Here is a 26367-nt window from a genome sequence, read left to right as displayed (position 1 = left end):
CAAAATGGCCAAACTTTAAACCTAAAAAAAAAACAATGCTGACCTAAAAGAGTGCTGTCGGTACTAGCAGTCTCAGAGCTTGTGACAGCACCTTATCAACAGGTGAGTAGCAATGGGCTGGGAGAGTGAAGAGCACAGCGGTAACCGTGGAACAGAGGTAAGTGAGGAGTAGTTGAGCGCGTGTAAGAAATTCTGAGTGAGGGATGTTCTTGCTCTTTAAATAATCAAGGTCATCAAATCCAAAAAGTGACCTAAAAGTGACTGTGGCAGCCATAAGCTACTGAGTTGGTAAAGGGGGCCCGGAAAATCCCTGTGGAGGCTTTAACAGGGAGGAAGCTTTGAATAGGCTACATATAGGATTGGTGAACGGAGGGCGAGTAACAAAGAAAGGAGCAAAAAGATGGCACCAGCCAAAGCAAGAGCCTGTAAGGCTCCAAAAAATGGGAAAAAGAATTAAATGAACGTTCAAGCGGTAGGCGAAGTGAGCAGTGTCTGTAAGCCAAAGGGGGCGACAAGCGAGCCAACCGGAAAGAAAAAATTAGTATCAAGAAATACCCAATCCTTGACGTTAACACCACAGTCAGCAAAATCGAAAATAAAGATTTTTTGGGAAGACATTTTAAGGGGAAGGATATGACGGAAAAGGAGACAAGTGCCGTGGTGCATCCAATTTCAGAGTCCATAGGCGTGGTGGAGCTAGCCTCTTCAATTCAGACCAGCTTTAATATCGCTGGAGTTTCCTTGAACCCCCAGCTGTCCTCCTCACCAAGACTGTTTCAGCAGTCGCTTCAGCACAAACCTGAGAGCGAGGGCGAAGATGGAACCCTAAGCAGCAAGGATCTGAGTAATAAAGGCAAAGATGGAACAATCGCCCAAACCAAGGCGAATGATGGCGCAGAGTGCTCTTTTGGTATAGGGAGTGAACTATTGCACTCTCCACTGCATGGGCTGGAGGTCACAGGAGCCTCGCGCACTTCCATGCTTGAGGTTATGTGGATCCTCCAAAAAACCCTGCAAGGCTTATTGGAGGTATCTGTAGTAAATAATGAACCTTTAAAACACAAGGGGAGCAGTTTAAAGCTATGTTGGGTGAGTTGACACAAATTAAAGGATTAATGCCAGCATTAGTTAGACCAGTTGGTGAAGAACAGGATGGAGTAGGTGGTATAGAGGAAGAGGAAGATGTGCTTAGGGCTCCGAACCTACAGAAAGAGGCTTAGGGCTCCGAACCTACAGAAAGAGGAACCAAGTGTTTACATATCACGACAGCCTATGATTGTGAGAAAATGAGGAACCAAGTGTTTACATATCACGACAGCCTATGATTGTGAGAAAATTGGACGAAAGAAGATATAATACGAAGGGCCTCCTGAGGTCTAGGGGGGAGGTGGTCGCCCCTGGAAATAGACAGCATTTAAAACAACTAGAAAGGAAGGAGAGAAGAGGGAAAGTAGAAAGGAACAGAAAAGAAGATCAAGAGAGACAAGCGATGCAAAGAGCAAAGGAGAATAAGGCAAAGCCCCAAGTTAAATAAAAAGAATACTGGAATCCGCTAGAAAGAAAAAAGATTAGTAAAAGTAACTTGGTAACAACATCGAAAGGAAAGGAGGGGACGGACATAGAAAAGAGGATAACTTATGGTGCAATGTCAGATAGACCAGTGTTAAAAGCTTACTCTCCATGGCACCTCCGCAGTTTCTGTATGGTGCGGAACTTTTATGCTTGAGTGGCAAAAACGGTTGGGATGTTGAGGAAGGTAAAAATCAAAAAAATCTATTCTCACTCCCCTCGTCAGCTATGGTACAGGCCATAATACTTGAACTAGGACTGACCGCATGGGGCATCTTAGCCAGTATGGCCCTTCTTCGTTTTTGGCATAGCCTAGGAGTAGGCGAGAACACCAAAATATCACAATGGTGTAAAAACGAAATTTGGATTAGTGAATTAGAATGGGCAAAAGAGACTAGAGCTATCATGACGAAGCTATGTAGCACAATGAAGGTTAAATTGTGTCCCATTACTTACATGATTAATTGTGATAAGAAGGTATTAAGGGCATTGGGAAATAAAATATTGCAGGCACAGGATCAAAAGTACCTTGCAAATAAAACCTTAGTACACTTTATGACTGTGGCATGGAAAAATGAACAATGTTTTCCCTATGTTGATAGGTTACCCGATTGTTGGTTGAGAAGAGAGGTTCTAAGGACAAGAATTGGGGTAAACCCGTGTTATGTAAATAATGTGGTAAAAAGCTCAATGATTGATAAGATGGGAAGATGTATTTGCACTTTGAGCTCTTCATGTGATTTGTTACATATTTTAATAGATTGCCAGAAGTTTCTTGATATTCGAATCATGTTTTTAAGAACGATTTTTAGTAAATATGAGATTAAGTCTAGGGCCCAGGCTGTAATTTTGGTAACTCAAATGAGCCACTTAGATATTGTTGTTGCTATTGGGAAGTTCATGCAAAGAGTGAAGGCACTTCTTCTTAATGGTTTTAAATGAGTTTTTAACCCACCCAGATTTAATTAATTAATGGAGGGTGTTTTAATTGTATCGTATTTTAAGATGTGTTAAGTGTATTTAAGATTATGTAACTTTAGATGTATTTTATTATATGTAATGTTTGAGGACCAAAGGTCTAAATAAACGTAAATTAACTTGAACTTGAGCTATCCATAGTCCTCTACATCTTGAATTTCAAACAATATTATCAGCAAGAATATGAAGGTGGATGCTTAAAGTTTCAACAATAAAAATGAAGTCCATAGAAATCGGAGTAAAATACAGGTCAGTGATTAAAAAACAAGAGAAGAGAGAAATTGCGAATACAACCCCCCACCCGGTGGGTGGGGGGGGGTGAGGGGGGGGCAGGGGAGAAAATCATTAAGATCTGCCCACAATACCACCAAATTCTCTTCGTAACCAATGCCCTCAATCCAGTAAGACAATGGAGACCACATCAGAGCTCCACGTTTTCATGCATTCCTGCCTTTACATCTCCATATTATATATTGCTAAAATCCATCTTCCATTCTGGAAAAGTTGGGGGGGTCGAACTCAGCTAACCTATACGGGCCACTGCCATGGCAACAAATACAAACTATGAATGCTCTTTCGAGTATCCATAGCCTTCCTCAATCCCTAACAGCATCAGCTGGGGAGTGATCTCAATCTGAACCTTTAGTATCATGCAAATAAAGGACCAGATGTTCCCTACATATGAGCATAGCCCAGGGCATGTGCATAACATATGCATAATTTCAGCATAAGTAGCTCCACATCGCTTGCATTTAGCATCAGGCTTCCGACTCCATCTATATAGCTTGGCTCAGGCTGGAGTGTAATATAAATCAAATACTGATTTGAAATGCTAACTCCTAAATCCTGCGGTTAGCAGTGTCTCAGCCCTAGCCTCAAATGACCTCTGTAGTATCAGCTTCTGACCCTAGCCGTTTCTCCTAGTTCGTATTCTGAGCCTGTAGGACTTCGGGCATAGCCTATATTATATTATAGATTTGTGGTCCACTGATTTTGATTTCACCAAGCTCCAATTTTTTTTATTGACTTTATCATATTTTTACATGTTTGATGAATGACTTACATGCCAAATATTCTCATGTCTATGCTTGAGGACAGCCTCTTAGCGCCAAACCAATTCCTTGACTCTGCTTGTACAGTTACGTTTTTTGCTTGCTCACCTCTATATGTGAGCCTCTTTCGGAATAGGCAGAGCACCCATAAAGTAGTATAAATTGTATCAGGATGTATAGTTATTCATGAGAAACATCAGTTATTGCATGACAAAATACGCAACAAATATGAACACCATTTTGGTGGTACTAGAGAGTGTGATATTCTATTTGAGGCTGTCATAGCATAGTTGGTGAGTCTTAGTCGTACCCATCTGATCATGGTGGAATGAGTCGTGAGTGTGTACCTTCCATGTTAATAGAACTCAGTGTGTATTATTTTACCAGCAATGTCAAATGTAGTGAATAAGTACTAGGTTAATCTTGACAGAATGGATTGAAAAATCTTCTGTGCGAGGTTGCTATTTTGGAGATAGTCAGTGTTAGGTTGGTGAATTATAGTTATTAGTCTGCTGTTTTGTACGATGTCATGGTGTGGAATTGACTAGAGTAGATTTTGAACATTGGCCAATCTGATAACAAAATCATTGACCTTCTCCCAGGCAAGTGTTTATTTCTGGGCCCGGGAAGGGAAGGATCCCACCCCGGGGGTCCAGAAACTTGTCTTGTGGTGTCAGGCTGGTGTTCACCAGTCAGGAACCCATCAGCGGTTGGTTTGGTTCAGGGGTTCCCTTTAGAAGGGACCTATGAGTGCATGGAATAATAAATATGACACTGGAATCGGTGCAGGTTTATTATTCTCAGATGTTTGATACCAAACATCCCAGGATTCAGTTAAGCCATTTTGGTGCTAGGAAACTAGTAATGACCAGTTTCTGGCACATATACTCGGGATGGCTTTACTGGGCACTTATATTATCTTAGAATGGCCTTAGATATTAAAGAGACCTGTCTGCTTATGCAGAAATGTGTGCCATGTTGACTCTTCACTTTTAGCTGCACCACAACAAGCAGGCTACACTGGCAGGTGTGCTTGTTTGTTGAGAGAGGTCTGAGGCTGGAATAATACATGCCTCAGTGGCCTTTTCCTGGGTACCATGCCCTTGGTACCATAGGTACCCCTTACTAGGGACTTGCAGGTAGGCCAGACAGAGTTGTGCCAATTGGGGAAACAATGGTACAGGTTAGGGAAAGAACACATGCCTTGGGGAACTGATTGGCAGGGAACCAAGGCACACTCAGTCAAATTTGATCACGTAACTAGCAAAAAGTTAGGGGGCAACCATGCAGAAAGGGCACTTTCCTACACATGGTGATTCATTATCCAGGGACAGTGGTGTACCAGATAGTCATTATTTGCCATTAGTTCCCTTTTAGCTATACAAAACTACATTCTAAACATGCGTCATTTTAAAACTGTGCTTGTCCTTGCTACTCAGATTTGGTAGTGAGTCTGTCTCAAGCTTCTCATCAAAAGGTAAAGGAGCAAAGGCATTGGGATGACTAAAGGTCAGGTGTACTATTACACTGCATAACGTAGCCTCAATTTGCGACCAATATTTTTCCTACCTGTGTGGACCCAAACTATGTACAAATTCCAAATCTGAATGAGTCACAATTAATATTCACGAGGTAGGTCGCAAATAGCGACACAATCACAGGGATAATGATCTACAAGGGTCAGCAGACCACCATGTCGCTGATAGCTTTTCAAATGAAGATTATGATTTTTTTTTAAATCAATATGGAGTCCAAACCCATTTTGGAAGCTGTTAAAATATTACTGATTCCTAAAATGGGTTTAGTAGATAGCAGAAAACATTTCTGCAGGTGTACACAGCTATTTGGACCGTTTGCGACCATAAAAGCATTTATACAACTTGCTTCATATCTGCACAAGGTCAGATAGTTTGGTGAAGCTAAAGAACCAAAACTATAATTGTTACTTGTTCCCAGGATCTTGGTTTTCCTACTTCATTTTGATGAGTGAACCAAAAGACTGGGTTCAGTCTTCAAATACATAATATCCAATGAACAGGTGTTGGGTTCCAATCCATTTTTATTATCACACACTACTACAAACTCTAAGCAAATTCTAAATTTGTCCAATCTTGTGAAGATAACCAAAGACAGAAAATGAATGTCTAAGATTTCACAACTTAGTCCTATTCAGAGACCAGGATCACACACCATTCCCCCTGGTTCCACAGTTTCCAAAATGCCCACTAGATTCCTGATGTGGGTGTTGTTCTGATAGTGAGATGCAAAGAAGGCTGTCCCCAGGGGTATGACACTGTTGGCGGCCAAGACCAGATTTTAATGCAGGGTTTATTATCAGCATATTTTGTTAAAGTGGTAAAGGTGTGGTTAAACGTAAATAAAAAAAAAAATTGAGTTCCTTCCCTCTTCTATCCCTCTACTATCCTTTTCAAACCAAATAACAGACTAACATGTCCACAGCTCAAATTAATTTCATATTTCCCCAGACTAATTCACCAATAATTATTTTTTAGTTCCGGAGTGGCATGCTACTCGCCTAAAAGCGCTTCAACCCCTGATTAGGTTTAGCAAGCGCCATATAAATGCAAACCTAGTCCCTCTTCTATCCCTCCACTATCCTTCTCAATCCAAATAACACACTAACATATCCACCGCTTAAATTAATTTCATATTTCATTATAATATTTCACCACTAATTCTTTATGGGTTCCCGAGTAGCATGCTACTCACTGAAAAAGCACTTCAACGCCTTGTCAGTGGTCCTAAACAATATATAAATGAAATTACAATACAATACAGTTCATATTATTGCCTACTTACTCAACTTGTTACTGTGAAGACACTTTTTTTTTTCAGGGATGTGACCCGTAGTGAAATAGGATTCTTCGTCATCTTTAATTCTCAACAGAATGTCAGAGTTCACAATTTTGTAACCTGTAAATAAAATGTATGGTCGAAATTAAAATAATAACCATTTAACAACTAATACAACCTATTTAGCTACAGTGCGTGAAAGAAGTTTCGATAGGGTATGAACATATCAACTTTGTACTTTAAAATAAAATAAATCATTCTTCATCAAGTAAGTAAGCGGCTGAAAAACAATTTAATTACGGTAATCTAATATTGATTCACAAGCGCCAATATCTTTTAGATTCAAATGAATTTCGAAAATCCCAACCAAGACAAGAATTCTAAACTTGAATTTATTAGCATGTAAATAACTGCTGAACTCGTACTTGACCCAAATTAGTTCCTTCTGCATGTTTCAATATCGGACTTCCTCTGAAAAGCTGTTGGCTGATTCCCTGATAGATTTGCAATTGTAAATATCAATACAAATATGGCGTGATTCACGACTTGGCAGTCTTTCAATATGGTTTAACAAACTGTTTGATATCTTAGGAAGCAATGTTCATGTGTATAGTGCATATATACACCTATACTTCAGAGCAGAAGTAATATCACAAAATTGCAATTGCAACTCTATCCAATAGATAAGGGGTATGGTACTTACCCTGCAAACATCTATTCATAGTGTAGTTGTGGTATCTTATAGGTTGGTGTATGTACAAACCAGCCTTGGTGGGTTCCATGGTAGAGCAAGACGTCTGACCTCACAGCCAGAGACCTGCTCTCTCCCTCTGCAGCTCCGCTGCTGTGCTATGCCGCTGCCCTGCGCAGTGCTCAGGTCAGGTAGGGGTTGACTGTATTGTTGCCTTGCCTTATTGTGCCATTCTGTTTTGCCTTATTGTGCCATTCTCTGTTTGTTGCGCTCTATGCCTATTTCCCGCTTCATTTCCCACCTCAGCTGCCCCCACGGCCCATCCGCCCTGCCGATTCCTGCTCCCACCTCCGCCTCCCTTCCCTATTTAACCCCTCCCACGCTCATGGCGAGCTCAGCTCGTCATGAGCCACGGTTCTCGTGTGCTCATGACGAGCTGAGCTCGTCATGACCGTTAGAACGCTCACACGCGGGGCTAATTCCCCCGTTGTGCTGGGCGTTCTAAGGAACGGGCGTGGTCATGACAAGCTCAGCTCGTCATGAGCACACGAGAACCGTGGCTCATGACGAGCTGAGCTCGTCATGAGCACCGGGGCGCTGTGCGCGCCCCCCTCCCCCCCAGCACAGCGGGAAAATGAAGGCTGCTGCGAGGGAGCGCGAGCAAGACCTCTGACCTCACGTCCAGAGACCTGCTCTCTCCCTCTGCAGCTCTGCTGCTGTGCTGTGCCGCTGCCCTGTGCAGTGCTCGGTGCAGGTAGGGGTTCGAGCTTCTGTCTAGATCGTATTGTGCTCGTTTTTGGTCCCTCTGCAATCGTGCCCTTAACCTTACTTAATATTTGTTGCCTTACATTTACTGTGCCCTTTATTTTTTGACTATATTGTTTCCCTGCCTTATTGTGCCATTCTCTGTTTTGCCTTATTGTGCCATTCTCTGTTTATTGTGCTCTCTGCCTGTTTCCTGCTTCCCTTTTCTGTCGCTGCTGCCCCGGTGGCCACTCCCCCCTGCCAATTCCCGCTCCCGCCTCCCAGCTGCACCTTCCCTATTTAATGGCGGCCACTGTGCGGCCCCTAAACGACCACACAGCGGACGTGCAAATGACGCGCCAAAGGCAAGCCCGTCTGCCCCCGTTCGCGACCAGACGGTGACCAGCACCAGGGACCCTGGCTCTCCAACCATCCACCGCTATGACCCAGCTGCCCTCCTCGCACTCAACCCCGGAAAGAACAACAACTGCCTGGTGTCGACGCCGAACACCACCCACGGCCAGTTTTCCTACAGACACTCCTTCACCATCCACTGCACCCCCAAGACCGCTGCACCACTCTGAACGCCCACACCACCGAAGCCCTAAAGTGCATCCTCCTCAACGTGCACTCCCTGCACGGACACGCCGTAGATATTTGGGACCTCCTCACCAACCTCTCGCCAGACGTCGCCTTCTTTACGGAAACCTGGACAAACGCCTCTTCTGCCCCCGACATCGCCACCGCCGTTCCGGATGGCTACAAGATCCAGTGGAAAGACCGCCCCCACCGCCCAGGAGGAGGACTCGCCATCGCACACAAGAGTTCCCTCCATCTCTCCACCTCCAGCACGAGTGATTCCCTCTCCAACACCACCACTTCCAGATCCAGACCAGCCATAGACCCACGCTTCGCGGCACCCTCGCCTACAGACCCCCCAGGGCCTCGCTCTCCTTTCACCACTGCCATTGCCGACTACATTGCACCCCACCCCATTCACCTCCACAGACTACATACTCATCAGACACCTGAACTTCCACCTCGACAACCACAGCGACCCCGACTCCACCGCCCGCCTGGACAACCGCGCAAACCTGTGAGTGAAGAAGCTCGTCACCACCCCCACCCACAAGGCTGGACACATCCTCAATCCCATTATTGCAGGGGGGACCAACATCCACTCCAGCCACACCTTGCAGTCCCTCTGGACAGACCACCACTGCATACACTTCTCCTTCAGCACCACCACCGCACACAAGTCAGCCCCTCACCCTCCACGGAGGAATTGGAGCAAGGTCACAGAGGAGCACCTCAACTCCACCCTCTTCCACAACCCACCCTCTGCCATGACTGATGCCAACTCTGCAGCCACTGAACCACACCACTGGATCACCAGCTGCGCAGACAAGCTCGCCTCCCTCCGCCACCCCGTCAGAAAATGCCCCCTGAAGGCCGCCTGATTCACCACCGACCTCCAAGAAGCCAGACACTTATGCAGACGTCTCGAGTAACAATAGAGAAACAGTAAAACCACCAAAGACCAGACAACCTACAAGCATGCCATGACAGAATTTAAGCAACTCATTGGAGACACTACGAGGACCTTCACCCGGAACAAAATCCTCACCGATGCCACAACTCAAAGGAGTTCTTCAACATCATCCAGCAGTTCACCAAACCCCCCCTGGGAAGCCACTGACATCACACCCTCCCAGGACCTCTGCAACAAGCTTGGCTCCTGAAAATCAAGGCCCTCTATAACAACTTCAGCGAAAAGACTCCAGAAACCACCCTCCCTTCCAGCAATTACAGCAAGCCCACCATCACCACCTGGACACCGGTCACCACCGAAGACACCACCACGACCATGAAGAGCACCCACTCAGGAGCCCCCAAGCACCCCTGCCCGCCTCACATCTTCCACAGAGCCTTCGCCACCATTGTGTCCAAAATACGCCGCACCATTAATGTCACCTTCGAATCCAGCCACTTCCCGGATGACTGGAAGCGGGCAGAGGTCAAACCCCGTCTCAAGAGACCCTTGGCTGACCTGACGGACCATCTCCCTCCTTCCCTTCGCAGCCAAAGTCACCGAGAAATTCGTCAACGCCCAGCTGATCAAAGAGAACACCATCCTCGACTCCTCCCAGTCTGGATTTCGCAGCAACCACAGCACTGAGCCCGCTCTCCTCACCGCCACCGACGACATCCGCGTACTACTCGACCAGGGCCACACCGCAATCCTCATACTAGACCTCTCCGCAGCCTGCGACACCGTCTCCCACTGCACTCTAACAGCCAGACTCCATGGCGCTGGCATACGGGGAACTGTCCTCGACTGAATCCGCTCCTTTCTTGCCGGCAGAACCCAAAGGATCAGACTCCCACCTTTCCTCTCTGAACCCACAGAGATCAACTGTGGAGTACCCCAAGGATCATCGCCCACTCAGCCCTACACTCTTCAACATCTACATGGCCCCCCTCGCCGCCATCGTCAGACAGCACCCAGCTCCTCCTCTCCCTCACGAAAAACCCCGAAGACACCAGGAATGAATAATAGACGGCATAGCCTGGATGAACAACAGCTGCCTAAAACATAACTCTGAGAAGACAGAGGCCCTCATCCTTGGACCCTCCCCTACCCCTTGGAACAACACCTGGTGGCCCACTGTCCTCGAAAACCCACCCAACCCGATGAACCATGCCCATAACTTCAGCATCATCTTAGACTCCTCACGAACCATGATCCGCCAAATCAACGTCTCCGCCTCCACCTGTTTAAACTCCCTCCGCATACTTCGTAAGTCCTTCAAGTGGATCCCCCAGAGGCCATGAAGACCATCACACACGCACTCATAACTAGCAGTCTGGACTACGGAAACACCCTCTATGCTGGAATCAACAAATCTCTGCTACACAAACTCCAGACCATCCAGAACACTGCAGCCAGACTCGTCCTCGGCATCCCACCGCATGAGCACATGACCCAATACCTGCAAGACCTCCACTGGCTACCCGTCAAGAAGCGAGTAACCTTCAAGCTACTCACCCATCCCTACAAATCCCTCCACAACATCCGATCCAAATACCTCAATACCTCAATGAGCGAATCTCTTTCCAGGTACCCAAAAGAAACCTCCACTCCGCAAACCTCGCCCTAGCAGAGACCCTATGCATCCGCAGAACCTTCTCCTACTTTGCAGCTAAGGCCTTGAACAAGCTCCCAGTCAACATCAGACACTCCCCTACCCTGCACACCTTCAGGAAGAGCCTCAAAACCTGGCTTTTCGGCTGACCTGGAGCTGTAACCCCCCAGCACCTTGAGACCCTCACGGGTGAGTAACGCGCTTTAAAAAGCCCGATTGAGTGATTGATTGATGGAATGAGTGTGAGGTCATAGTCTGGAAGGAGAGGTAGGGTTTTTGAAGAGCAGTTGCTGTAGATGGATGGGACCTTTATTTGAGGAACTCTCCTTTGGACTCCTGGAAATAATATCAGTTACACTGGCGATGAGTAAGGGATACCTCAAACACTTTAAGAGAGAACATTTTATTCAAAGGTCTCAACATTTTACTTACACAGTCAATATTTTTGTGAGGAAAGGATTTTTTTTTATTCTTCTTCGGTTCAACCTCAAGAAACTAAAGAGAAGTAAACAAGAGGAGGAACACAGAAAGCGATCTTGACAGTCTACTTTCATAATCCATGTTTTGCCTTTGATTTTAATGATCTTGAACATTTAATAACGGGAGACTTTACTGGTCCTACAGCAAGTTGGTGCTCGTGAGTACATTGTGACACAGCTTGGAGCAAATCTTAAAGTTTATTGAAATATTTGCATTTCATTTCTTACACGGCTCGAGCGTACCGGGAGCTGTTTGTGTGGCCTTGATGTAGGAAACCGGTTCTGTTTATATTATACCAAAATGAGGTATAGTGTGCACAGAGTCCAGTGGAACCCCAAAGGTAGGAAGAGGTAAAAGTAGATAGCACCTTACGCTCTATTTGTGGTAGTGTGGGCGAGCAGTAAGGTTTTATCAAAGGGTAGTGTTAAGCATTTGTTGTACACACTCAATCAGCAAATGATGTCACACTCAAAGACTGAACTCAGACCAATTTGATTTGCATAAAAATGTCTTTAGTTGTTTTATTTCTAGAACTAAGCCAAGCCTGGTGCAGGTAAGTGAAATAAATGTTTTGCAAAATCTTAGGCAGTGTTTTACAATTGAATGCAGGTTAAAATGCAGTTGATTGAAATACAGATAAGTCAGTCAGTCAAAATAACTTTAGTCGATTCTTAAGAATCATAAAAGTTAACATGAATACATATTATAGTTCTTAAAAGAAAACCTATACAAAAAGACAGTCACAAAATACATGATCAAGCTTTACAAATTTAAGATTTCAACACATATCTCATCCTCCAGCATCATTCTAACTCACCCTGCAAAAATGTCATCATTAATAAAATTAATGAATCATATTAGTGTTCCACACATGAATAATAAATAGATAATGCTATAAAATCATTTAAAAGTGTAATTTCATATTACGATTCATACCGTTTCCTAATTGATAAGGCAGTTCAAGTAAAGTTAAGCATGGCAATATAAATAGCAGCAGTAGATACAGAACGTAAGAAATTAAAACCCTCCTGATAGGAACAGGGTCTAATATCACGCAAAACAGGTTTGATAAAACGTGTCCTTGGATCTTTGTAGAGATTGCAGAACAATACAAAGTGCATGGTGCTTTGTTCGGCTAAATTGTTGCACGGACAGGGAGTTAGTATCTCACACCAACTCATCTGTTTAGGGAAAGCCACAAAAAGGTGCAATGTGCAGAGTCGAAATCTGGTCAAAAGGAAACGTGAATGAACTTGGAGAGTAAAGGACAGATAAAATTGCGGATGGCTTGGGCGTCCATCTACACAGTTGCGTATTTCACAATCCCAACTAGACATACTTAATTCAGCATAATAGGCATTTTTTATCATCAATTTCATATTAGGTTGAATACAGTCGGGATTATCATAATAATGCCCTAACCTGATCTTAAAAAGATTTTCTTTGACATATCGGAGCCAGGGAATGGCAAGAGCCTTTTCGAGGGACATGGAGTCTCCAAGAACAATCCTTGAAAATGATAAGTCCTCTGATGTCCACACTTTTCCCCAGAGGATCAACGGTGCAATATTTATTCTATCCCTTACAAAGTCCAACCCCACTTCTAGATGACTAAAAACATTGGCGGAACTAACAGGGATCATTAACAATCTTTAAAAAAATCTATTTTCAAGGATTTGTAGCTGGTTGCTTTTGTGATGTCCCCATACTCCTGCCCCGAAAGTGGCTACTGATAAACATTTAGATTTGTATAGGGTTATCATCTCCGCTACTGGCTTATGTCCTAGTTTACAAGCAAAGCGGAACAGTCACTCCACTGTTCTGCTAGTGTGTTGGACACTGGTCACAATCAGTTGCTCCCAATTTAATTTGTTATTAAAAACATTCCCTAAATAAGTAAAATCGGGCATCTTGTCTATTATCTTACCCTTCACCACAAATGTCCTTGTTTTTGTTTGTTTAGGACCACACACCATAATAAAAGATTTCCTAAAATTTACTCTCAAGTCTAGTACCAACATAAAGTCAGTAAAGGCATTCAAGGCTTTTTGAAGGCTATTGGCCGTCAAGGCCATCAGGACAGTGCTGTCTGCATATGACAGCAGGGGTACTGATTTACCTCCTATGCTGGGAAAGTCTAGTTGTTACTCCAAAAGAAAAGCCTCCAGACCATTTGTATATAAAAGGAATAAAAAAGGGGCCAAGATGCACCCTTGATGAACCCCCTCTGTTGAAACAATTGACCTGGTCTTCTCACCCCGGGACCATAACGGACAGAAACAGTAGTAGAGGCCTGCAACCTCCGCAACAGGGTTACAAGGGGCTCCACGCAGCACACTGTTTCCATTAAATTTCATAACTTCCCCCTGTTCACTGTAACAAATGCGCTGGATAAGTCCATGAAGTCAAGGTGGATTGACCCCCTCCTCGCCTTCATGTACTTACCCATGATCAGGGACAGGCTGAAGCACTATTCGTTTTTCCCATGCCCCTTCTGAAGCTATATTGAGTGTTGGATATGAGACCAGAGTCATTAGCCCAAGATTCCAAGCGTGCTAGAATTACCCTCCCAAGACTTTACACGTCGCATCCATTTGGGATATGGGCCTGTAGCATGCTGGATCGTTTCTATTACCATTTTTGTAGATCTGCACCACTACAGCCTCTTTCCATGATGAGGGGATCTGTCCCACTATTACAGCTTTAAAAACATTAACCAATAAGGAGCCCATAGTTTGTGGTTACTTTTAAATAAGTCGAGGGGCACCCCATCTGGGCCTGGTGCTTTCGAGGAAATACCCTTTGTTAGAGAGTATTTAACCTCATTAACTGTCAGGGAGGAGCTACGGTGATATACTGTATCTAAATTAATTACTAGTCCATCCCTTTGTTCATCAGGAGAGACACAGTTTGGGTTAAAAAAAATTGTAAAATTAAGTTCCCAGGCTTCCACTAGTATTGTTGACTCCATGCTCTTCACCTCGTTAGTGAAAAGGGGGCGATTGATAACCTCCCAGTAACGTAAAGAATCCCTGAGAGCACTAGCTCTTTCAAGATCTTCCCATGCTTGTCTTTTCAGATCATTCTTTCTCTGCTTAATTACTCGTTTATAAGTTTGCCTTGCTTTCTTGATTAAAGTTCGGTCACACGGGATTGCATGCAAGGCATTCTTAAGATCCTTATGCGCACTCGGCATCAAACCATCTTGTTTCTTAAGGGGCCCTCCTTTTCACGAGCTTGGTCAAGACTTTAGCAACATTTTTACAAATGAATTCAAAATCCCGTATAACTACATCTCGGTGGGAATCATGAGTTAAACATGATATCATTGGTTTTAACAATGTTCTCTTCAAACTGAGAGGGATTTATTTTACTCCATTTTAGTCTTACTCCCTGGTTACGGTTATACTTAAGTAGAAACTCATCGCCCTTGCCCTCCTGTGCCGTTACATACACAGAAATAGTGAGGGGATTGTGGTCAATAGCTGGGTTTGGTTCAACCTTAAACCTCACTACAAGGCTGACGAATTTTCTAGATATTAACAGAAAATCAATTGTACTAGTATTACCCCACCCTGGTAAGTTGGATATTGTATTGACAGGGTACTAACCAAAGTATCAGCTAGACATAAATCATTAACCACATTAATAGAGTTAAACGCTTCTCCCTGCGCGGTGTGCTTATAATGTGGCAAGGGCTGATTCTCAGTATAAGTGAGCCCGCAAACATTGGTTGAACTACAGCCACATAATGTGCAATTATAATCACCTGCCCAAATTATACATAAAGGATGATATTTCCCTGCAACCTTATTGATTTCCTCTTTGAGGGTGTTAATGAACTCACAGTTATTTGGATCAGAAATATTATAGTATCAGTGCACCAAAAGTATTGTGGCATCAATCAAATTTGAAATCATAATGAGCTGGTACCAGGGGGGACAATTATATTCCCTACCGTTAGGGACCCATATTTAACAGAAATCCATGTTACCAGTCTTCCCTTTGCTTTCCCTGCAATTGAAGGTGTTGCCTGGACATTGAAAGAACAGTATCCATATATATCAATATCATTCATACTCCAAGTTTCTTGGACACACTTATGACAAATGTCTTAATATATTGAACCCACGTCTCATCAGTTAATTTTAATGAAATACCTGCAAAATTCCAAGACATAAGTCTAAGAGGGCAGATATTAACATCATACTCTACTTTGACTTCCCCAATAATATCAGTAATTACTGGCACTGGTAAAGGGCATGAGCTATTAGCAGGGTCATAATCATATATAGAAGTGGAGGCGACAACACTTTCTGCTGAATCTTGGGCTTTATCTACATCATTCAAGGGAATATCCGATTTCCCTACATTTCTCTGAGCGGAGGTTTGTCAATCCATATATGCAAGCCCACTCAGTAGCTCAAAGCGATTTGGGTGATGCCAGACAGGTTGCAGAAGATGCTTGTTTTCCGGAATAAGCCTATCTTCCTCTACAACTTGCCATGGAAGTCTGGGCGGTTGGTAAAAGAACCCCAGGGGTAGAAGGGATATTCCCCTTGTATCTACAGACCAGTTATCCATTCTGTCTAGTATCATCTTAACCAGAGCTAGGTATCTGAATGATAAAACTATACAATCTCCCGGGAGGTTCTTAGTAAATCGGCCCACCCACCCAATTCGACGCACCATCTTAAATTCTGAAAATAGCACATTATTGGTTTTCCCTGTCCTCTTATTTAAAAAGTGCAACGATTTATTCTTCAACGATGGCCAGTGTACTGACTCATCGGGCGATAATGGGGGGACGTTGGCTAATACCAGGGTATATGGAGTTGCTTCTGGGGGTAAGTGTAGATTAGTATGGGGGACAGTAAGGCATCTTTGATCAGGGATCTGACCTTCTATTACACTTGTGAGCTGGGATCTCCCACCCTGGGTACGGCTAGGCTTATCAGTGTAGGCGCTACCAGGTGCATGCGTATTCAGACACTGCTTGGTAGTCAGACCTTGTGTCTGCTGTGTAATATCAATGCCATTTAGCAAGGTGCATGTTACCCCGGGGGTTTGTGAATCAGGGGGGTACACATCTCCTCTCACTGCAGTACTCTTAGAAGCAGCAATGGGGGAATGGCATCTGCTCTTTTTTGGGAATAAACATGCAAGGGTGCATAGGTGCTATTAGTCTCTTTCTTTTCCAGTTTACTTAATCTCTCTTCAATTCCAATTAGCTTTTGCAATATTGGTTTAATAAAACTGACATTGATAGCTCCAGTTTTTTCCAAAAGACTTCCCCCTCTTGAAGAACCCCTTTGGATGTAGTTTTTTTTAGGTTTGGGGTAGGCCCCGGGTTGCACTCTTTATCGGCTGGTTTGCTCCTACACCCCAATGGTTTAGGCAAGAGGTAATTTTGTTTATTAGAGGCCTGCCCTTTCCTTTTCTTAGCCGGAGCTGCCTGGCTATTTCCATATGTGGATTTTGTTTTCTGACCCCCCATCTGACCCCATGTCACCACGTTTGGCACAATTGACACACTGGATTTTACAGGATTGTCAATTACATCAACAATATCAGAGGCATTAGATACATTAAAGACATTTGAAGCATTGGTACCTTCTAAATCCGAAACTGTTGCATGCAGTGAGCTAGTATGCAATGAATTCATTTCTACATTAAGTCGTGGCTCTGGGTAGTGGGAGTGAGTCGATTACGTGGGTGTTGGGGTTCCAGGGACAGTCTGCACTTTTTTTTTCATGAATGAATGCAGACTCAGCCCTGAGTAAAAAAAGCGTCTAAAGTCCCCACGACCCCTTGCCCATTTCCACGTCTCTGCCTGCTCATTTTCAACACTCTACAGCTAATGTCAATGTTAGTGTCAATATCAATGTTCAAATATGACAGTGTTTCACTACCTTATCCTTAAATAGCCAGGACCAGGAAGCTCCAGAACCATGATATATTTCAGTGGTGTGGCCCAGCCCGGCCTCCTTCAGCCTCTGACGGGTGCAGACGGGCCCGTCCGCGCTGCGGGAGGCCGGTGGAGCTCTTATCGCGCCGAAAACAGGTAGTCAATATGTCGAAATTACTTTTCAGTTACTTTGTAGATTACTATGTATGTTACTTTTGAAATTACTTTTCAGACCACTTTTGCTAATCAATTTGATATTCCAAGACATCACACTTAGACATCTCCTAGACAAAAGGTAAGTAATTCACTTTTTGTACATATGCAGTTTTTTAATGTTTCATACAAACCAACTCCAACTCCACACTTTTCAAGGATAAACAGTCAATGTATTCCTATGGAGAGAAATTAAGTTAACAGTTTGCAGGTAAGTGCAAGGTAAGTACACGTGTGTGGGGGTTGGTATTCTGGGGTTAGAACCAGGGTTCCCCCAGGATCAATGGTCCACTCCTGAAACACCCTCAGCTGCACTGGGGCGATCGGGTGCAGAGTGCTAAGGCCTAAATGTTATCCAATGGGGGATAGGGGGCCTCTGGCAGGTAGCTGCTCATGAGTAAGCCACAGGGTTCTGGGAGCAAAGCTCCCGGTGTTAGGCTCAAGGAAAAGCGGGATCTAAGTTAGCACCCAAAGTACAACCGCAGCGGCGCAAGGGCGGCTGGGTGCAGGATGCTGTTTTGGCGTCAGGTGCCCTATTGTTTTCAATGTTGATTCTCCGGTTGCAGAAAGACTGCAGGCTCGGGGACGAAGATCTTCTGGAGGGGATCACCAGTTGGAGAGGTAAGTTGGGATGCCTTGGGATGCTGAGAAACAGTCGGTTGGGCCACCCAAGGCGGTGGGACGTCGGGTGCAGGGGTATCTTCAGGCAACAGGTTTTCTTACCAGCTCCGGTTGCGTTTGTGGGGGTCCCCCAGAAAGAGACTGCAAGCGTTGTTTGGAGTGTCGAGGCAGGCCAGATCTCAGGTAAGAATTGCTGGGTAGACCTCCTTGTGGTGTTGGTCCACTCGAACTCAGGCCATAGGTATCAGGTGCAGAGTGTTGCAGACTCTGGGTTTTGGCCAGAGTCTGTTTAGTGAGCAAATCCTGTGTTCATGGGAGACAAAGTCTTGGGTTTGGAAGGAAGGGCAGGTCCATCGGGTTCTTGAGGTTGCTGACTGCTGGACTCACCGGGATTTCGCTGTTGCAGGTTCAAGGTGGGAACAGGTCTGTAGGGCTGGGGCCTGGTCAGTGGGTGTTGTCTTCTTAGCTTCAGCACAGCTTCTTCGGTCCTTCTTCTTTCCTTCTTGGTCGGTTCTGGTCTGGGGAGGCAAGGTTCAGGGGTGCCCTAAATACTAGATTTAGGGGTGTTACAGGTAAGTAAAGGTTAGGGCCAATGGGTCCCTTCCTTGGGGTGGGTACACCCCCTATTATGCCATCCTCCAGTGGGAGGGGGCATATGCCTTCACCTCGCCTCCCCACCTGAGGGGTGGGATTGGCAAAGGTGGGCACACCTCCCTTCCTCACTTGGTTTTCCTGCTGATTCTTCCTCCCTTAGTGGGGGTAAGAACCGGTGGGAACCAGTTGCTGGAAGCAGCAAAGGGCTGGAGTAGCTCACAAAGGCAGCAGGCCTTTGAAGCTTCCCCTTCGTGGACCCCGCCCATCCTAGGGGAGGAGGCTTGGCACCTCATCCCGGGATGTGCATTGTTCCGGACCCCCGAGAGCAGCAGGCTCTGGACCCGGGGGGTTGAAAAAACATGTCTGGTGATGGCAGCTGGCAAGCAGCCACTCAGCCAGGACACTAGTGTTAGGTAATTTTTCAGGGGGCATCTCTAAGATGCCGCCCTCTGTGTGCATTTTTCATAAAATACCACACTGGCATCAGTGCGGATTTAATGTGCTGAGAAGTTTGATACCAAACTTCCCAGTTTTCAGTAAAGCTATTGTGGTGCTGTGGAGTTCATAATGACAAACTCCCAGCACCATATAATCGTAATGGCATCACTGCACTTACAATGTGTAGGGCTACAGGGCTATAATCACAAAGAAGGGGCGAGGGTTAAGGACAATTTATACTCTGCCACCCCGAACCCCCCGAGATAACACTAGTATACACACGAAAGGGGTGGGAAGAGTAAATAATAATACCATATGTACTAATGTGGTAAAAGATAGAGCCAGCCCCAATAGGGCAAATCACTCTATTTGGAAAAACTGCCCTCACTCACACACCGAGGTATGTGACATGCTTCATCATTGGGCCTGCTTACAATACGCCCTGGTGTACCCCACACAGGACGGAGCATAAGGGAGGGGGAAAAAATAATAAATTCCACTTAACACAACATATAGTCAAACAAACTAAACAGACACAACACTTAACACATCCACTGTGGTGAAAATAGTGCAAACACCATGTGTTTCAAACCGAAAAGTGCGACAAAGAAATTGTGCAGTATGAGGAGTGATTTAAGACTGATTAAAGGTGTCAACTAGAAAACCAACTTTATTAAACGTTATTTGGCACCTCTACCAGGATTAAAAAGATGAAAGAACAGAGGATGGGAAAATGCCTTCAGGAGATAATTAGTAACCTCAAGGCTTCCCTCCTACCACTGCCAGAGTCAACATGTTTCGACCGCTCTTGATGCGCCTGTATGGTCACTCCGGTCTTCGTCAGGACCGTCGCATTCGGTTTCTATCGGGGTCCCCCCGTGATCTGCGCGAAAGTTATTACCCCTACAGGGAGGTAGGTCCAAGAAATCCTTACCAATCCTGTGTAATCTCTGGAGAGTGTCCCCCTAAGTGCGGGAAAACAATCACTGTGGCAAAGAAAGAAGAACAGAGGGGGCGGATAAGGACCCTTATGTATATCCACCCCTTCCAACTTTCAAAAATATACTTAGTTTGATTTTTAGCCACTAAGTGGTGTGTCTGATAAGTTTTAGAAAGCTCCAGATGCATTGTCGTGCATGGGCTACTTTAATAACAACCTTAAGAGTCCCTATGTAGTCTGAGAATCTTAGGCATGCATCCCTTATAATAAGCCATTTATCTGTCTTGATGCAGACAGCAGTCCCAAGTACTTAGAAACACTATATACAGTCCAAAAACCGATTCCAACCAACAGTATCCAAAACTGTTGTAATGTACCCACTGTAGGTGTAACACAAAGTCGTTTCACTTACCGAGTTTATGTATTACAAACACTCGCACTGGTGTCCGGTGTACAGGACGCCAGAGAACACAATCTGCAAATAAACATATAGAGGGAACAATGAGGTGAAAAGTATATGTCCCTCGTATATGTCAAAACACTCTTGTGTTCTATTCCACTATAGTTGTCCTCTTTTAACGAGTGGAGAAATCGCCTATGCCAGGAGCGATCCCCACTCACAAATTAGCGCTCAGATTGCCCTCGTCAAACCGTGAAAACCGCTTACGCCAGAAGCGTTCACCCCTTCATAAACGTGCACTCAGAATTGCCCTCGTCAGTGAATAAGCAGCCGCTTATGCCTGAAGCGATTCTCCCCTTCCTACTAGTGAGGCCCCCATGATACCGTTCTGAAGGCTTGTCCTCCGCAATTCTGGTACAAGCCGTGGCACCGCGTAGATGGAATACGCGGTGGTGCACCCGCCTTCTTGTTGTTCTGGGATGCACCCGCGTCCCACGTGACCACGTCTAAGGACGTCATCGCGTCTCCCGTGTGTGACCCGAGGATCCTGGGAAGTGTGGTTTAACGCGCCCATAGCACACCGTCCCCAGGGTTCAAGGCTGCTGTGGGAACAAAAAATACCTTATTGCTAAAATAGCGTGATAGTATGGAAAAATTCCCTGATATTACCCTTAATAATATGGCATGATTATTCTCAGATAATATGATGTTGTTTACCAACATTCCCCAAATAATGGCGTATGAGATGTTAGAGAAAATACAAAATACTTGTAAGAAAATCAGGAAAAGTCAGAAAATTAACCAAATGAGTCCCTAAGGAAGAGGTTATAGTTATTACGTGCACAATTAGTTAGGCGCACTTTATGTACCATATTCCTCCTTGAATATGCAAGAAGGCGAGTAACGTGGGGAAATGAACAAAAGGGATCAAAAAATTCCCCCTTAGTGGTAACCCATGCCTCCGCTCTTATACATCTGGATAAACCTATATAGAGGTTCCAATCAGGGAAAATACACACGATGATAGAACCCTTTGGTCAGATCAAACTCCCTCTTCGTCTTTCATGGTTAAACATTGGTCTCAGTGCAGAAGCTATAGTCAGTTCTAAAGAGTGCTTTAACATATTCCGAGAGCCCTATGTGGATTTTTCTAGGATATCTAGGCCCCTCTGGTTCTAAAGCCAACCCTATTGCTGGAATTGGCAGATTCATATGTTGGGGCATCAGTAGCTTAATCACTGTATTCGGAGCTATTGCCTACTCAGCGCTTGCCATGGGATATCATCATTCAGTCCTACCAGGTGACTTTTTAATCGATATACCCATCTTTGCTCCCTCCGGAGCAATAGATTCTGATCGTCTACTTGGTACCTCCCCAATTGGATTTTTTCTATAACAGTCCACTCCAGGTCATCTATCCCATGTCCTTTTTCCTGGAAGTGGGCTGTAAGGCGGGTATTGGTCTTCCCGCACCTGATGGTACTGCGATGTTCAGTGATTCTCACACGTACCTTCCTACTTGTCATCCCTACATACATTAAATGACAAGGGCATGTGATCAAGTATATTACCCCCTGGGAATTACAGTTGGTATGAGTTCGTTGTTCCCAGGGGGTACGGAGGCCTAGATCTATGGTTTTGGAGTTACGTGTGAGATGGCAAACGCTACATGACCCACACCTCGTGTGGCCAGTCAGTTTTGGTAGACCTGGTAGTGTGTTGGTCTCCTTTGCTCCCCCCAGCTCCCTGGGTCTGGTGTGTACCAGTAAATCTTTTAGATTCTGGCTCCGTCTGAATGAAAAAAAGAGGTGGTGGAATGTTCATTCCCCCTGTGTTCAAGATTTTCCAATTTTGCATTACCAGGCGTTTAATATGATGTGAGGCCGTATTAAAGGTTGATACAAAAACTGGTTTGTTCATTTCTGGTTTCACCGTTTTCACAAGTAATACCTCTCGGTTCGTATTGAGGGCTCTTTTCTTAGCTTTTTTGATTATTTTGGGTGGGTATCCTCTCTGTTGGAGTTTTTTAGTCAATATCTCTGATTCAGATTGGAAATCTTCTATTTCTGAACAATTTCTCCGGATCCGGAAAAATTGTCCCACGGGTAAGTTCTCCCGCAGGGAGCGGGGGTGGAAGCTCCCAAATTCCAATAGGGAATTCTTATCCGTGGGTTTGTGAAACACCTTTGTCTTAAGTGTCCCATTGGAGGCTTCAATCATAAGATCTAGGAAAGGTAATTGTGTTGTAGTGATGGTAGAGGTAAAATGTAAGAAAGGATTTTGGGCATTGAGCCATTCCAAAAAGCGATCTACTGATGATTTATCACCCCTCCAGATTATAAGGACGTCATCGATGTAACGACACCATAGTCGGAGGTTGTCACACCAAGGTCCATTAATGTCCAAGACGGTTAGATGTTCAAACGCGCCTACATATAGCCCTGCCAGGCTGGGGGCGAAAACACTCCCCATTGAGGTACCATGGGTTTGGAGGTAGATGGACCCCTCAAATTCAAAAAAGTTCCTAGTTAAGGCAATTTCAGCCAAATGTAGGATGAAGGTTTGTGGTGTTTCATACGGCCACTCACATTCAAAAAGTAATGTTTCCAATACCCTGAGGGTTTCCCGCTGCGGAATGTTCGTATATAGGGCTTCGATGTCAAGCCCTATTAGGAATTCCTCCTCAGGGTTGAACTGAGTTTCCTTCAATAGATTAAGGACATCTAGGGTATCCCTCAAGTAAGTGAGTAATTTCTGGACCATGGGTTTCAGGTAGAAATCGCAAAACTCCGAAAGGGGTTCTAGCAGGGACCCCATCCCGGAGACAATAGGTCTCCCAGGAGGGGGTCGCACTGCTTTATGGATTTTGGGCAAAATGTAGAAGTACGGAGTCCTTGGTGATTTTTGTACAAGGAACTCCGCTTCTTGTTGGGTGATCCAATCATTAACCCTCGCTTCCTCTACCATGATACCAATCGCTGTGGTGATCTCCTCTGTAGGATCCTGTCTTAATTTTTGATACGTTCGTGGGTCTGCCAGCAAGCGTAAACATTCTCCGCGGTAGGCCTCGGTATCCATGATTACGGTGGCCCCGCCTTTGTCTGCAGGCTTCAGAATGATATTTTTGTTAGACGCCAGAGTCTTTAGAGATTCCTTTTCTTTATTTGAGAGGTTGGAAAAATTGCCAAAATTTGCCAAATTGGCCGCTTCCAAATCATGGATCACTGCTGCCTCAAAAGCCGCAATCTGTGGCGGGAGGGCTGCTAATTGTGGTGTGAAGGATGATTTTAGACGGAAGGGTGTATCGTCCCTATGTCTCTCGAGAGGGTCTTGCTGTTCAAAGAAAACTCTCAATCTCACATTCCTGAAAAATATGGCCAAATCCTGTCGCAATTTAAATAAATCAGGATAATTCGTAGGAACAAAGCCCAGACCCTTATTTAGGATCTGTTCCTGGAGGTCTGTCAACTGGTGGGAAGACAAATTGACCACTAATGATTGTCGCTACTGGTGCTCGGTGTGGTTCCCTGTGCCATGCTCCTGGTGATGCGTTGGGTAATTTCCGGATCCTGATCTGACCAGTTGACCCTCGCGGGTGTCTTCTGCTTGCCTCGACCCCTTCCGCGGCCTCCCCCTAAAAAAGGTCCCTGAAAGTTTTGGAACTGCGGATTCTGAAAATCGGAGTTCTGGAACAGTGGATTACCAAATCCTTGATTTGGATATTGTCCTGTTGTGGGAAAACCCATCATAGGCCAATTGAATGCTTGGGTGGGAAATTGCTGGAAAGGTTGTTGGAAAAATTGGGGTCTTGGACCCCTCCAGTTTCCACGTCCTCGACCCCTTCTCCTGGGGTAGGATTCATTATCACTCCCTTCACTGGAACTGCTGGTGGTATACTGGCGAGGTCGGCCTTGTTGGTTGGTCTTATTCCCTTCCGCCATTTTTTGTTTCGCATACTCATCTGAAGTATATGGGTAAGCCTTCTCCCGTGAGAAATTCTTCAAATCTTTTTGTAGTTTGGAGATCTTCGAATGTATCAAATGATCCCTATACTCCGCAAGTTGAGTATTGATCTGGTCTAATTTATGGTCGAATGTTGCCATGACGATATCAGTTTGTAAACCCCTTTCAGTCGTCTGGATTTTGATTAGCAAAGCATCCGCCAATCTCTTGGCAGTTCGGATGATTAGTACGAGCCAGTCTCTGGTGCATTTCCATGACACCAGAGTCCAGTCCCGTCTAAATTCTTCATCATCCAAGAAGATTAGAGGCTCATTGGTCACAAGTAAGCCCCTGGGAGTGGCATTTACCCTCAAATATTCAGTGAGTATTGCACCATGAAGAATAGTTTTAACCTGATTCTTCTTTAGTTCCAATAAGGTGTCCCATCCCTCCTCTTGAGCTAGTACTGCAGTGACTGTACTATCGCCCAATAGAGAGGGTCCTGCTAGAATGTCGGTGACAATATCATCCCCAAAGGAGAGGCCAGGGATTAGTGCCATTTACAAAACCTTGTTCAGAGGGGCCAAATGGTGCCCCCACGTAAGTGTATTGGTGTTTCCGGGTATTCAGACAAGTAAGAACACTGTGGATCACCCCAGATATATATAGAGGGAGGACTAGGCTACTGTGAATGTAGGGCTACAGGGCTCAGGCACCTGTACCCTCACCCGTGGTATAGTGCACCCAGCTAGAGGGGTGACTCACCTATGCCAGGGCAGTGGGTTGTAGGCATGGCACACAGGGATGTGTGCCATGTCGACTCTTCCCTTTGTTCTGTACTAAAACACGCAGCCTGCAAGGGCAGTGTGTGTGTGTAAAGGTGCAGGGCCTCTAAGGGTGGCACAATAAGTGCTGCAGCCCTTAGAGACCTTCCCTGGCCACAGTGCCCTTGGTGCCTAGGGTACCTTTTTTACAAGGGACTGACCTGTGGCCAAAGAGTGCCAATTGGGTTTTCTTTTTAATACAGTTTTAAGGAAAAAGAACATAGGCCCTGGATACCTGTTTAGCAGGGACCCAGGGCACACTCAGTCAGAGTACATCAACAGTTTGGCGAAACGTGGGGGTGACCATGCAAAAAAGAGGGCAGTTTCTTACACTCTATGTAGGAAGGTAGAATCTGACTGCATGGTTACCCCCACTTTTTTCCTGGTGTTTAGCTGGTTTTTGACTAGTCTGACAGGGATCCTGCAAATCTGGACCCCGTTTATCTGCTTTCTCCCTAAATTGATTGCATCTACTTTAGGTAAACTCCATATTGGATTCTGGGATACCCTTATAAGTCCCTAGTATATGGTATACTATATATCTAGGGCATAGGTACCCCAGTGGCCTCCCAGGGGCTGCAGCATGTATTGTGCCACCCCTCAGAGACCATTCAAACTGACACCCCAGGTCTACTACTGCAGCCTGTGTAAGGTGGTGCTTGCACCCCTTACTTAGATATAGGTTCACTATATCTATTCTAAATCATTGCACATATAAACCTATCAGTCAGCCCTATGGCAGGCCTCATCAATCATGAAGGCAGGGTGCTGGATTTTATGTGAAAGGGTGCACCTGCATGAGCAGAGCCCCTCTGCAGCCTTCGGAACCTATTTTCCGGGGTTGTTTGTGATGCAGCCAACCATATATATTTAAGTGCATTATAACCCCCCGGTAAATGCGAACTTTAAAACGGATGCTTAGAAACATGTCGTGTTTGGTGTCAAACACCTTAGAATCATACCTTCACACCAGTAACTGGTGTGGGAGGTATGATTCCTCCCTTGTAGATTGG

At 45.0% G+C, this 26367-nt stretch overlaps 1 protein-coding gene across 6 annotated transcripts in view; it reads right to left on the bottom strand.

Annotated features, from left to right (window-relative positions):
* Positions 1-26367, bottom strand: part of LOC144798453 (uncharacterized) — a 549513-nt gene that overhangs the window by 267598 nt on the left and 255548 nt on the right. For all 6 annotated transcript variants that reach the window (XM_078669336.1, XM_078669335.1, XM_078669334.1 and 3 more), the window contains exon 4: positions 6420-6533. In XM_078669336.1, coding sequence (XP_078525462.1) covers positions 6420-6533 — 114 coding nt within the window. The remainder of the gene's footprint in view (positions 1-6419; positions 6534-26367) is intronic.

This window comes from Lissotriton helveticus, chromosome 12, assembly GCF_964261635.1.
Source record: "Lissotriton helveticus chromosome 12, aLisHel1.1, whole genome shotgun sequence".
Taxonomy (NCBI): Eukaryota; Metazoa; Chordata; class Amphibia; order Caudata; family Salamandridae; genus Lissotriton; species Lissotriton helveticus.
Note: the sequence above shows the minus strand (reverse complement) of the source record. Positions and strands in the feature narration are given on the sequence as shown.